The 13168-nt window shown below is 37.8% G+C and overlaps 1 protein-coding gene across 1 annotated transcript; it reads right to left on the bottom strand.

Moving 5' to 3' along the window:
- Positions 1-1540: 1540 nt before the first annotated feature.
- On the bottom strand, positions 1541-4959 carry LOC141655428 (uncharacterized). Its single transcript, XM_074462509.1, has 4 exons — positions 4479-4959; positions 4194-4427; positions 3085-4058; positions 1541-1876 (listed from the first exon to the last, which is right to left on the bottom strand). The coding sequence occupies exons 1-4, from the start codon at positions 4957-4959 to the stop codon at positions 1541-1543; spliced, it is 2025 nt and encodes a 674-aa protein (XP_074318610.1).
- Between the last annotated feature and the right edge of the window lie 8209 nt (positions 4960-13168).

Genomic DNA, 13168 nt, shown 5'->3' on the forward strand with positions numbered 1-13168 from the left:
CAGAGTGACGAAAATTCGAGTGTCATCCGTCAAGATTATAATATTACTAGGTTGGCGTAAATTCAAGTGTCATTCGTCAAGGTTACGAAATTACCAGAGTAACGTAAATATAAGTGTCATCCGTCAAAGTTACAAAATTATAGGGTGACACAAACATCACATGAAGGGGGCAGCCGGTCATCTTCCAAGTTAGAATGATAGGGTGACACAAAACAATGTTGCTGATAGAACATGATGAATTCCCGTCGACTTCCAAGTCAAATAAAAAAAAATCGATCAAGACTCTGCCACGATGAACCACTTTGAAAGTGTACATGACAAAGTCTCGAGGGGGCAATTTGTAGGCACTAAAAAATTATTTGAGTGTCTAAAATACAGAAATTAATTAATTTGAATTAATAATAAATACATTACTCAATTTAAATATTTTTGTCCCTTTAAAATCAAATTTAGGTCATTCTGAGTTATTTGGAACATGACAGAAGTCAAATTGGGTTAAAATCGAAAACAAGCCTAAAAATGAGACTGCGAGTAGAAGCTCGAGAAAAGCCCAACTTTTCTTTATAAATAGCCAAAGCTTTGTCATTGGAAGGGATAGAGAAAGAAAAAATCGAAGAAAGGAGAAGAAATTGAAAGCTCTGGAATTCTCTTTGAAAACCTCGTGAAATTCATATCATAAGAAGTTAACAAGCACAACAAATACGTGCCGACTAAGCAAGAAAACTCAAAAATTCAAACTCAAATATTCAGACATTCAAACTAGCTCAAATATTCAGACATTAGATCGATGATATGGAACGAAACAATCATCTTTGTCTTATATAATATGAAATGTGACCGTAACTATCGCATAAGACGAGCTTATACTGTGAGACGGTCTCATTATGTAAAAAGACTACTGATTAGTAGAATTAAATGAATACTCTTATTTTATTAAAATGGACCGTATTACGTATGAGATAGTCTTATCCTATAACTTAAGGAAATATGCAATATAAAGTTTGAGAAAAGACAAAGTACAAAATAAAAGAATAATAGTTTAAAGTTTTAACCAATAGTCTACCTAAAAAACAATAAAAAATTAATAAAGAAGGATAATAGTCCAGTTAAACATTTAATAAAGAAACAAAAAGGTGAGGTCCACAAAACAAACTAAGTGGAAAAAAATGTCACACCTAGTAGTCGAACGAGTGACAACTGATACATTATGTACTTTAACTGTGGAATTTTACTAAAGTACGGAGGCCCTTTGGGCCCTGGTTCATAGAATTGAATTAAACCCCCAATGGACTGCCCCTGGGTACCATCCATCTAGATCAAAACAATTCCTATTTATTTTTATTTTTATTTTTATTTTTTTTGGCAGCCGACAAGAGAGATTCCTATGATGTCTGCATCGCCTCCGAGCAAGTCGATGTGCCTCAACATTTAGGTTCTTACACACATAGCTAAAACACAAACAATGAAAAGAAGCAGATAATGAAGAAATATCCTCGAGGATTCCTTTAATAAGGTAGTGCTAGTCTTCCTTTCCGGCCCACTACAGCAGAAGTTGAAGGCAATCAGAGGAGACTTCAAGGTGGAGAATCCCACGTCCACAGGCCCATTGGAGAACCTCTTTAACCCCCAAAGCCTTGGCTTGTAGAGGAGACTCCGCCCGACCTTTCACACTTCCTTCAAAGAATAAGTCCCCCGACCCTCCAAAGGCTACCCAACCAAAAGTCGCCGCATAAGAGTTTTCCCAGCTTGAGTCAACCTTTACCCTCATCATCCTACATGAACCAAACCTACCAACAGCGACTTCATTAGCCAACTCATGACTATCTTGACTGACCCCTAAGACATTTGATTGTAGTTGCAGCAGTTTCTTTTGTAGCTTTAAGAGCCCAATTAACCAAAAGATTGTATTTCACAAAAAATACCTTGGGTATAGCCCCCTTGAAATGATGTGGCAACCGAGATTTTGGGCCAAAGCAGCCGGTTCCCAAGGTGAAAAGATGAGCACAAAATTGCAAAGATTCCATTCGAAAGCAACATCAAATGGTCCCCTTTTGATACAAGCAAAATGCCAAGCAAGGAAGGAACTTTAAACATAATCATGGCAGTCCAAGGAGCTGTCCATTTTGCCTTGTTTATTGTACTTTGTCTACTTTGTATTTTTGTTTTGTTTCTCTTTAATTTATGGCCTTAGGATCTATTGTTAGATGGATGGCCTAGATGCTTTGTGAGTCTCGATAAAAGGAGCTCATTTGCCTTGTGACAAATCAGATTGAGGTTTATGAGAAATGAATTTAAGAGGTTTTTGAAACCCCTTTGTTTAGTTCTTTGCTTAGTGCTTGAACAACCTCCTTTGCTTAGTGCCTGTAGATGACTCTATCCATTTTCTTAGTGCTTTGGAAGAGTATTATCCTAGGCTTAAACATGTTTTGTGATCTTGTTTAAGTCATATATTTCTATATTTCTCACAAATAAAACCTCCAAAATAGCCCCCAAACCGAAACAATACAAACACATGAAAACAGCATGTTTCAATGGTGATTATACATTCCCTCTGACTGTTCGTTTTGTTATTTTGGTCCTGTTTTATGTTGTGTGATGGGTTTGTTGTTTTTAGTCGTGGTTCTTCCTCCCTTTCTCATTTGCTCTTGCTAATGTGAGGGTAAGGACAAGCCAAACGGTTTCCGGGACCGTCCTATCCATAGCCCGATTTTAGGTCTCTTTTATTTCTTGTTTTTGGGGTCATTTGTGACGGTCTTAATTTATGTTGCAATTGTTGTCATTTTTGCTGCGTTTTTTGGCATATTTTGGGCTGATTAAGAACCACACTATCGTTTTACTTCAAAATGGTATCTGTGGATCGGCTCTTGAGTTTTTTTAAACTAAGACGATCTTGGGAAATGGTGGTCCTTGGTGTTTTAGGGTGTGACCTCTCAAATCTGGGCGCGGCTTGATTTGTGAGTGTTAGCTTTTGTTGGAGCATTTGTGTGTTGCTTGGGTCGAGTTGGCTAATAAGAGGGTTCGGTCTTTGCTATGTGCTTGACTAGAATGGGCTCTTGTTGTCTCCCTCTTTAACATCTATACTACATTCTCTACTACTCCCCTAGGGTGAACACTAGACCTATTAGCAAGTTGGACTACCACCCTAGTACTCTTTAAAGGACCAAGCTTAAGAGACTCATAAACATGGAAGGGAATGACATTTATCGATGCTCCTAGATCTAACATGGCTCTTTCAAACCGTATATCACCTATAGTGCAAGGTATAGTAAAGACACCCGGATCACTACACTTAGGAGGAGTCTTACTCTTAAACAAAGCTGACACAAATTCACTAGCTTTACCCTTGGGCTTTTTCAAACTACGTTCCTTTTTATTTCTTTTAATTGTACATAGTTCTTTTAAAAACTTTACATACCTAGGAACACTCTTAATAAAATCAAGTAAAGGAAAATTTACCTCGCATTTACGAAAGGTTTCGTAAATATCAGTGTCAGGCTCCTTCTTTCTTGTGTCCTTCAAAGCCTCAGGAAAAGGTGGCAGTGGCTCATATGAAGGCATGGATGGTGTCACCTCCTTTGAATTATATGCATCTTCTTCTCCTCCATCTTTCAGTAGCTTATCATCTTCCACCACTAACTCCTCTTCTTCTTGAATAGTCACCACCTTAGGCTTAGCTTTTGGCTTTTCAATCTCCACCAATTGTCTACAATTTCTCAATGACACAACACTCACATTCTCTCTAGGATTCAGAACTGTTTGAGATGGTAAAGCACCCGATTGTTTAGCTTCCAGCCGATTGACCGCAGTAGCCAATTGACTAACTTGATTCTCAAGATTCTTGAAATTTTGCTTATTTTCTGCTTTATCTTGAGTGACACTTATGGTAAGAGCCCGAATCATGTCCTCAGTAGACATTGATGAGCTCGGTGTATCTTGTGGTGGTGCCTGAGGTACGGAGGGTTGCTCTTGTAGTCGCATAATAAACTGACCTCTAGGAGGGCCAGATGATGAGTTAGCTTGAGAATTTCCCCAACGAAAGTTGGGACGAACTTTCCATCCTTCATTATAAGTATTAGAGTATGGATCTCATTTCTTGTTTGGAATACTCTCTCATACACCATTCACCGACTGAGAATCACCCTCTTGCATTTGAGGGCACAAATCGCTCGGATGACCCTTAGTAGAGCATATACCACAAATAACAACCATTTGTCTGCCAGATAACATATCACGAAGCGTGGAAGCAATATTATCAACCTTTTCTTCCAAGCCAGGATTAACACCCATAGCACTCACTCCTCTCCATGAAGGTCTTCTCTCAAACTGTCTAGAGGTCTCAGCTAGCTTTGTGATAACCTCACAAGCTTCATCTGGATTATTGTTGGCTATATTTCCTCCACAAGCAGAATGAATCATACGACGGTCATCTTGGTTCAGTCCACCACAAAATTACATTATGAGATCATGTTCGGAGTAACCATGGTAGGGGCAACTGGCACATAACTGCTTAAACTTTTCAAGGTACTCGCACAAAGTTTCTCCGTCTTGCTGCTCAATATTACTGATGGCTCTTTTCAGTTGAGCTGATCGAGAAGGCGGAAAATACTTCTCCAAGAATGCTTTCTTCATACCTATCCAAGTAGTGATACTCGTCGGTGGTAGATAGTTTATTAACCAGTCTCTCGCATTGCCTTTCAAGGAGAAAGGAAAGGCTCTCAATTTTAATTGCTCATCTGTGACATCAACTGGCTTCATACCGGTGCACACAATACGAAAGTCCGAAAGATGCTTATTCGGATCCTCAATACTCGTCCCACTGAAACTCGGTAATTGATGTATCAATCCAGATTTCAGTTCAAAGGTAACTCCATCATCCAATGCTGGAAAAGTGATGCATAATGGCTGAACAACAAGATTTGGAGCTGTGAGCTCCTTTAATGTACGGGTCTCTTGGGCCATATTCTCAGTGGTAATAGAAATTTCGACGTATCTGAATTAGAGTGTAAATCCTCCTTGGAATCTGGGTGCTCAAAAACAACTAACTGACTCCCACTGATATGCTTCAACCTGAAAAGTGTCCGCTCAATCTCTGAGTTGTAAGGCTCGAGTGGATGGTTAGTAGAACGGGTATTATGCATAAACAAAAATAAAACAAAACCAAGACTCTATACTACAAAACACACAAATTAACTATTGCCTTCCCCGGTAACGGCGCCAAAATTTGGTGAGCCGAAGTCGTATGCTCCCAAAAATAAGTAATAAAATCCTATTACCTTAACTATATAGTAGAGGTAACTCGGGTGTTGAATCCACAGGGAAGACGATGTAATTAATATGTAAAAGTAAAGAGTACAAGTAACAATAATAGGGGGGTTTTGTGATTAAATAAGCTAATGACTAATAAAACAAGGAACAGGTAAATAAAATGAATTCAGATGATTAAAGGTCTTGGTTCAACAAACATCCACTATCAACAAACTAATTGGTCTTCGATTGTCTTCAATTCGATTACTCTCAAGCACTTTATTGTGGAAATACAAGTTTCCCTTTCCTCTTAAGTTTAGTCAACTAACTCGAAACGCGATACTAGAAGACCCTAATTATTGAACAATCTAAGCCAAACATCTAGATTTAATCCAATAACAGCTTTAACAATCCAAGGAAGCAATAAAGATAACGATCTTTAACACACGCGGTTAACGATTCGAATTATATGTCTAGTCTCTACTTCGTCCTAATAACGATGAAACGCATACAAATTATTAGGGTAAAGTTTGCTACTTTAGTCTAGATTAATTGAACAATTACGGATTCAATTTCTAAACATGCAATAGATTAAAGTAAACAATTACTAATTGATCAGATTAGCAAAAAGAAACAATAATCATAAAATACGAGCAAGAGACATAAACAATACTTGAGAAATAAAAGAGAGAAAGAACAATCTCACAATTAATTAGTCAATAGCTTCAATCTGTCGATCCAAGAAAGGGAGGATTAGTTCCTCATAATTTCTAAGCAAAAGTAATTAGGGTTCTAAGAGAGTTTTTCCCCAAATTACACTTATTGTATGAAATAATATGAATGGTAATATCCTAATAATAATAACTAATAATAATAATATCTCTAGCTGAAAGTTGGAAACAAAGGAAATAAAATACGAGTAGAGCTGAGACACGGGCGACCCGCGCCTACGACCGAGACCCGCGCGACTTGCTGTCCAGAAACTTGCGTAAATGTTGCTCCACGTGCAATTGTGACATATTTTGCTTTTTGTTTCTCCATGTTGGGCCATAAGGGAACAAGGCCATCTGCCTATTATCTCCTCAATTGTTAGCCTTCCAATTCTTTGGGACTGATTACATTAGTGGCCCGGTGACCACATTTCCTTCATTTCCATTAAATCCCATAATTTGCCAACAATTTCACCAAATACTATTAACATTCTCAATGAGAATTAACACAATTTCACCTGTTAAAACTCACTTATTTTACCAATAATCCCTCAAATCGACATTTATATACCGTACTAAACCCGTCTTATCATTAGTTCTTTGGAAGAGTATTATACTAGGCTTAAACATGCTTTGTGATCTTGTTTAAGTCATATCTTTCTATTTTTCTCACAAATAAAACCTCCAAAGCAGCCCCCAAACCGAAACAATACAAACACATGAAAACAGCATGTTTCAATGGTGAATTAACAGTCCGTCTGACTATTCGTTTTGTTATTTTGGTCCTGTTTTGTGTCGTATGATGGGTTTGTTGTTTTTGGTCGTGGTTCTTCCTCCTTTATCATTTGCTCTTGCTAATGTGAGGTTAAGGACAAGCCAAACGGTTTTCGGGACCGTCATATCCCTAGCCCTGTATTAGGTCTCTTTTATTTCTTGTTTTTGGGGTCATTTGTGACGTTCTTAATTTATGTTGCAATTGTTATCGTTTATGCTGCGTTTTTTGGCCTATTTTGGGATGATTAAGGACCACATTCTCGTTTTACTTCAAAATGGTATCAGAGCTTCGGCTCTTGCATTTTCTTAAACCAAGACGATCTTGGGAAATGGTGGTCCTTGGTGTTTTAGGGTGTGACCTCTCAAATATGAGCGCGGCTTTATTTTTGAGTGTTAGCTTTGGTTCGAGCATTTGTGTGTTGCTCGGGTCGAGTTGGCTAACAAGAGGGTTCGGTCTTTGTTATGTGCTTGAATAGAATGGGCTCTTGTTGTCTCCCTCTTTAACATCTATACTACATTTTTTTTTCTGAAATTATAATTGTTTTTTGAAATCGTCTTTTGTTATACCATGTTCTTAACCGCGAAAGTTTGAGGACAAACTTTTCTCAACAAAGGGAGTTTGAAACGAATGTGGCAACCGAGATTTTGAGCCAAAGCAGCCGGTTCCCAAGGTGAAAAGATGAGCACAAAATTGCAAAGATTCCATTCAAAAACGACATTAAATGGTCCCCTTTTGATACAAGCAAAATGCCAAGCAAGGAAGGAACTTTAAACATCATCATGGCAGCCCTTTTTCACGGTTCAAACAGTCCAAGGAGCTGTCCATTTTGCCTTGTTTATTGTACTTTGTCTACTTTGTATATTTGTTTTGTTTCTCTTTAATTTATGGCCTTAGGATCTATTGTTAGATGGATGGCCTAGATGCTTTGTGAGTCTCTATAAAAGGAGCTCATTTGCCTTGTAACAAATTAGATTGAGATTTATGAGAAATGAATTTAAGAGGTTTTAGAAACCCCTTTGTTTAGTTCTTTGCTTAGTGCTTGAACAACCTCCTTTGCTTAGTGCTTGGAGATGACTCTATCCATTTGCTTAGTGCTTTGGAAGAGTATTATCTTAGGCTTAAACATGCTTTGTGATCTTGTTTAAGTCATATCTTTCTATCTTTCTCACAAATAAAACCTCCAAAACAGCCCCCAAATCAAAACAATACAAACACATGAAAACAGCATGTTTCAATGGTGATTAAACAGTCCGTCTGGCTATTCGTTTTGTTATTTTGGTCCTGTTTTGTGTCCTATGATGGGTTTGTTGTTTTTGGTCATGGTTCTTCCTCTCTTTCTCATTTGCTCTTGCTAATGTGAGGGTGAGGACAAGCCAAACGGTTTCCGGGACCGTCCTATCCCTAGCCCGGTGTTAGGTCTCTTTTATTTCTTGTTTTTGGGGTCATTTGTGACGGTCTTAAATTATGTTGTAATTGTTGTCGTTTTTGCTGCGTTTTTTGGCCTATTTTGGGCAGATTAAGGACCACACTCTCGTTTTACTTCAAAATGGTATCAGAGCTTCGCCTCTTGTGTTTTCTTAAACCAAGACGATCTTAAGAAATGGTGGTCCTTGGTGTTTTAGGGTGTGACCTCTCAAATCTGGGCGCGGCTTGATTTGTGAGTGTTAGCTTTGGTTCGAGCATTTGTGTGTTGCTCGGGTCGTGTTGGCTAACAAGAGGGTTCGGTCTTTGCTATATACTTGACTAGAATGGGCTCTTGTTGTCTCCCTCTTTAACATCTATACTACATTTTTTTTCTGAAATTGTAATTGTTTTTTGAAATCGTCTTTTGTTATACCATGTTCTTAACTGCAAAAGTTTGAGGTCAAGCTTTTCTCAAATAAGGGAGTTTGAAACGAATGTGGCAACCGAGATTTTGAGCCAAAGCAGCCGGTTCCCAAGGTGAAAAAATGAGCACAAAATTGCAAAGATTCCATTCGAAAGCGACATCAAATGGTCCCCTTTTGATACAAGCAAAATACCAAGCAAGGAAGGAACTTTAAACATCATCATGGCAGCCCTTTTTCACGGTTCAAACAGTCCAAGGAGCTGCCCATTTTGCCTTGTTTATTGTACTTTGTCTACTTTGTATTTTTGTTTTGTTTCTCTTTAATTTATGGCCTTAGGATCTATTGTTAGATGGATGGCCTAGATGTTTTGTGAGTCTTTACAAAAGGAGCTCATTTGCCTTGTAACAAATCAGATTGAGATTTATGATAAATGAATTTAAGAGGTTTTTGAAATCCCTTTGTTTAGTTCTTTGCTTAGTGCTTGAACAACCTCCTTTGCTTAGTGCTTGGAAATGACTCTATCCATTTGCTTAGTGCTTTGGAAGAGTATTATCCTAGGCTTTAACATTCTTTGTGATCTTGTTTAAGTTATACTCCCTCCAATTTCCTATTATCTTCCCTCTTTCCTTTTTTGGTAAGTTTCATTCATTTTTTATTAATTTCTCTCTCCTAAAAGATCAACAACCCCCATTACTTTATCTATTCTTTATTCATTATTTATTCTTTATTATTTATTATTTTTTCTCCCCTATAAATTTCACAACTTACAATACTTTATTCTACTTTATTCCTTCTTTCTTCCCCTTTCTTAATTTTTGTGCTCAAAAGAAAGGGAAAGATAAAAGAAAATCGGAGGGAGTATATTTCTATCTTTCTCACAAATAAAACCTCCAAAACATCCCCCAAACCGAAACAATACAAACACATGAAAATAGCCTGTTTCAATGGTGATTAAACGGTCTGTCTGACTGTTCGTTTTGTTATTTTGGTCCTGTTTTGTGTCGTATGATGGGTTTGTTGTTTTTGGTCGTGGTTCTTCCTCCCTTTCTCATTTGCTCTTGCTAATGTGAGGGTGAGGACAAGCCAAACGGTTTCCGGGACCGTCTTATCCCTAGCCCGGTTTTAGGTCTCTTTTATTTCTTGTTTTTGGGGTCATTTGTGACGGTCTTAAATTATGTTGCAATTGTTGTCGTTTTTGCTGCGTTTTTTGGCGTATTTTGGGATGATTAAGGACCACACTCTCGTTTTACTTCAAAATTTGAAGCAAAACGAACCACAATAAGCAAGCTTGTACCCGGTTTTGGTCCCTTGACCGAAATGTTGGGGCTGGTGTCCTTAACAGTTAGTGCAAGGACTTATAAATCTCTAAAAGGATCAAAGGGCATACTTTTGGTATTATTATCAGTTGATCCACGTTTATCAATAACGGTTGGCTTGCTAGATAAGTTTGACGTTATTGTCATACAGATGGCGGTGATCAACTGGTCCCTAAAAGTCACACCTATAGGATACGTTTGAGAGATGTGACGGTATGAAAATACAGTCATGTAGATGCCAAAATTGACTAACCAGTTAGTCCGAGTTATTTGACTAATAATAAGTCAAAATGTGATGTTGAGATATTTTATTTAATACGGATTAAATAATAATGGCTAAGGCGAATTAAGCAGTTAATTCGTAAATTGAATATAAGCGTTTTATATTTAATTAAATGTATATTGAATATAATTATACAATATTGTCTTTTGTCGGACATGTATTAATAATTCAACTAATCCGTGTTATTAGTTGATGCTTTAATATCCGATAACCGATGATGATTTATAATGAAACCGCATCATATACATTTAGAATTTAACGAACCAGGACCACGGTTAAAACCAAGAGGAAGGAAGCCCACTTCCCCTTGTGGGTTTCGGTTTTGCCGAATGAGAGGGAACAAAAGGGAGAGTTTCTCCTCCCTTCTAACCTAATCATTTCATTTGTAAAAATTCTAGGGTTTTTGAGAAAGTGCCTCTCAAAAATTCGGATCTCTCATCCAACTAAAACTCACAAAACAATCCTCTCGATATTGCAAGGCAATTAGAGGATTCATTCTAGCACAAGGGCATTTCTCGGACAATCTTGGGTGCATCATTTAGGAGGAGGTCTACTTTGATCTCTCATTGCCTTATTGCACTAGGACCGAAGGTTATTCCTTGATCTTTATCGTTTCATTATGTTTTTCGTTTTATGACTATAAATTACATATAAAATTTGCGTTATAATCCTTCAAATTATGGGTTTTATACGGATATTACCCCACACGAAATAGGGTCCAATTCGAAATCCGTTTAAGAACGTGGGGCATTTTATGGCCTAGAAACCTTCTATGGAGTGTTTGGAGTATTTTTACCTGGGTGTTTTGTCTTGGAAAGGAACAAATCAAGGGGAGAAAAAATAACAAAACCGGGTGGCCCCTTTTGCACGGTTTGCAACAACAAGGACAAAGGTCGCTTTCAAGTTTCCCAATTCACCCAAGACAACTTCTTTAGTCCCTCTTACATGCTCTAGCTCTTATATCCTTTGATGGCCGGACCATTTGAAGCTTCCAAGGAGTCCAAATAATCATTGTCCTTATTAGTTTACTTTTCTTTTTTTTCATTTAAATTTTCAACTTGTGTAAGAACATTGTGTAAGGTCTTAGAGCACTTTTGTACCGGCATTATAGGGGTCTTTTCGACTGTTAGATGCTAGGTTAGATGGATGGTGAGGATTGCTTGGCTTGGCCTATAAAAACAAAGCTTTCCTCATGCATTTTTCAGATTTGATGAATGATAAACACAAGTTAGAAATTTTGCTTTCTACTAATCTTCTTTGCTTAGTGCTGGAAAACCCTCTATTGCTTAGTGCTTAAAGATGAGTGATTCTATTGCTTAGTGCTTGGATTCCTCTTAGGCTTAATCTAGTGGCTTAGTGCATAGATTAAGTCATATCCCAAGTCACTCAATTCTAATCATTACTTGCAATCTCAATTCCATCGTGTTCCTTCGCGGTTTCAGACAGCCCAATCGTGTGTTCAAAAACGAGTCACAAAGTTTTTGTCCAATTTTAGTCATTTTAATCACAATTAAACAGTCCGTTTCACTGTCCAAATCGAGTCTTATTTATCCAAAAATCGAGTCTTGAGTGTTTTACTTCAAATTGGTTATCAGAGCAAGGTTTAACACAATTCCATTAGTGTGTTAGTCTTGGGAAGAAGTCGTTCTTGTGAGTTCACTAAACTTTAAACCATATTCACAAACACAAAAACAACCATGAGTGAAGAAAGACTAGCCGGTATTGAGACTCAAGTAACACAAATCTCGGAGAAATGCGATCTAATGATAGACTCCTTCAATGCTATAATGGCTAACATTCCAACACCACCAAGAGACGGAGGACCACCTCCTGGTAGGGGAAGAGGCCGTAGTGTCATAGGGATAGGAAGAGACCAAGGAACCATGAGGAGGAAGCAATGTCGGATTCGGAGGAGTCCATGCTTGAAGGCTTTCAAAGGGAGCCCAACAAAGACTTAAAGGTAGAAATTCCTGATTTTTATGGTAGTTTAGACCCCGACGATTTGCTAGACTGGGTTAGAACCATAGAAAGAGTCTTTGAGTTTAAGGCCTACTCGAATTCTAAGTCTTTTAAAATTGCAATCTTAAAATTTAAGGGCTATGCTTGACTTTGGTATGAGAATGTGAAGAACCAAAGAAGAAGGGAGGGTAAAGAACCTATTAAGTCTTGGGTTAAGCTTAAAAAGAAACTTATGGAGAAATTTGTGCCTAAGGACCATACTCAAGACATGTTCATTAGACTCACCCAACTTAAACAAGACCAGCAACCCCTTGAGTCCTACCTTAGAGACTTTGAACAACTCACCTTGCAATGTGAAATCAATGAGAAACCCGAACAAAAAATTGCTAGGTTTGTGGAAGGGTTGGATGATAAAATTGCTAATAGGGTCTGAATACAACCGTTGTGGTCCTTTGATGAAGCCGTGAACTTGGCTTTAAGGGTGGAAAAATTAGGCAAGGGGAAGTCCTCCAACTCAAAATTGTCGACCAAAACAACCATCAAGACCACCTATGCCGAGACCAAACCCAAAGAAACCAACACTCCAACCATGACACCCACACTTGACAAAGGTAAGGGCATTGAATTTGATAAGTCCAAATTATATACATTTTTACCCCTTATTTTAGATCCATTTTGTATGACATTATGCACTAACCTTAGTGATTTTGAGCTGATATTATATTCCTAGTTGCATTTGCATATTCTATCATATTTTGTAGGTACTTAAGCTTTAAGGAGCTTAATTCCACATATTTTCAAGCACTAGGATACAAAGCTAAGTTGAAGAGAAGAATGGACCAACAATGAAGTAAAACATAGACTTGCATGAGCAAAAGTGTTGGACTAATGTGAGAAAATGGAAATCAAATGCAAATGAAAGTCAACGCCCAAATTGCAAAGTCCACAAAAATGTCATAAGATGCTTGTCATAGGATGCTCATGGGATGCCAAAAGAGTCTTAATCCGGAGATTAAAGGAGGCATTAATAAAAAAAACTTTGGATTCCACAA

Source organism: Silene latifolia, chromosome 5 (genome assembly GCF_048544455.1).
Source record: "Silene latifolia isolate original U9 population chromosome 5, ASM4854445v1, whole genome shotgun sequence".
Taxonomy (NCBI): domain Eukaryota; kingdom Viridiplantae; phylum Streptophyta; class Magnoliopsida; order Caryophyllales; family Caryophyllaceae; genus Silene; species Silene latifolia.

Coding starts and splice junctions, on each gene's coding strand:
- LOC141655428 (XM_074462509.1), bottom strand. CDS start 4,959: ATGGCCCAAGAGACCCGTACATTAAAGGAGCTCACAGCTCCAAATCTT. Junction 4,059..4,193: donor ACAAATGGTTGTTATTTGTG/GTATATGCTCTA, acceptor CTTATAATGAAG/GATGGAAAGTTCGTCCCAAC. Junction 1,877..3,084: donor CTAGGGGAGTAGTAGAGAAT/GTAGTATAGATG, acceptor GGGCTCTTAAAG/CTACAAAAGAAACTGCTGCA.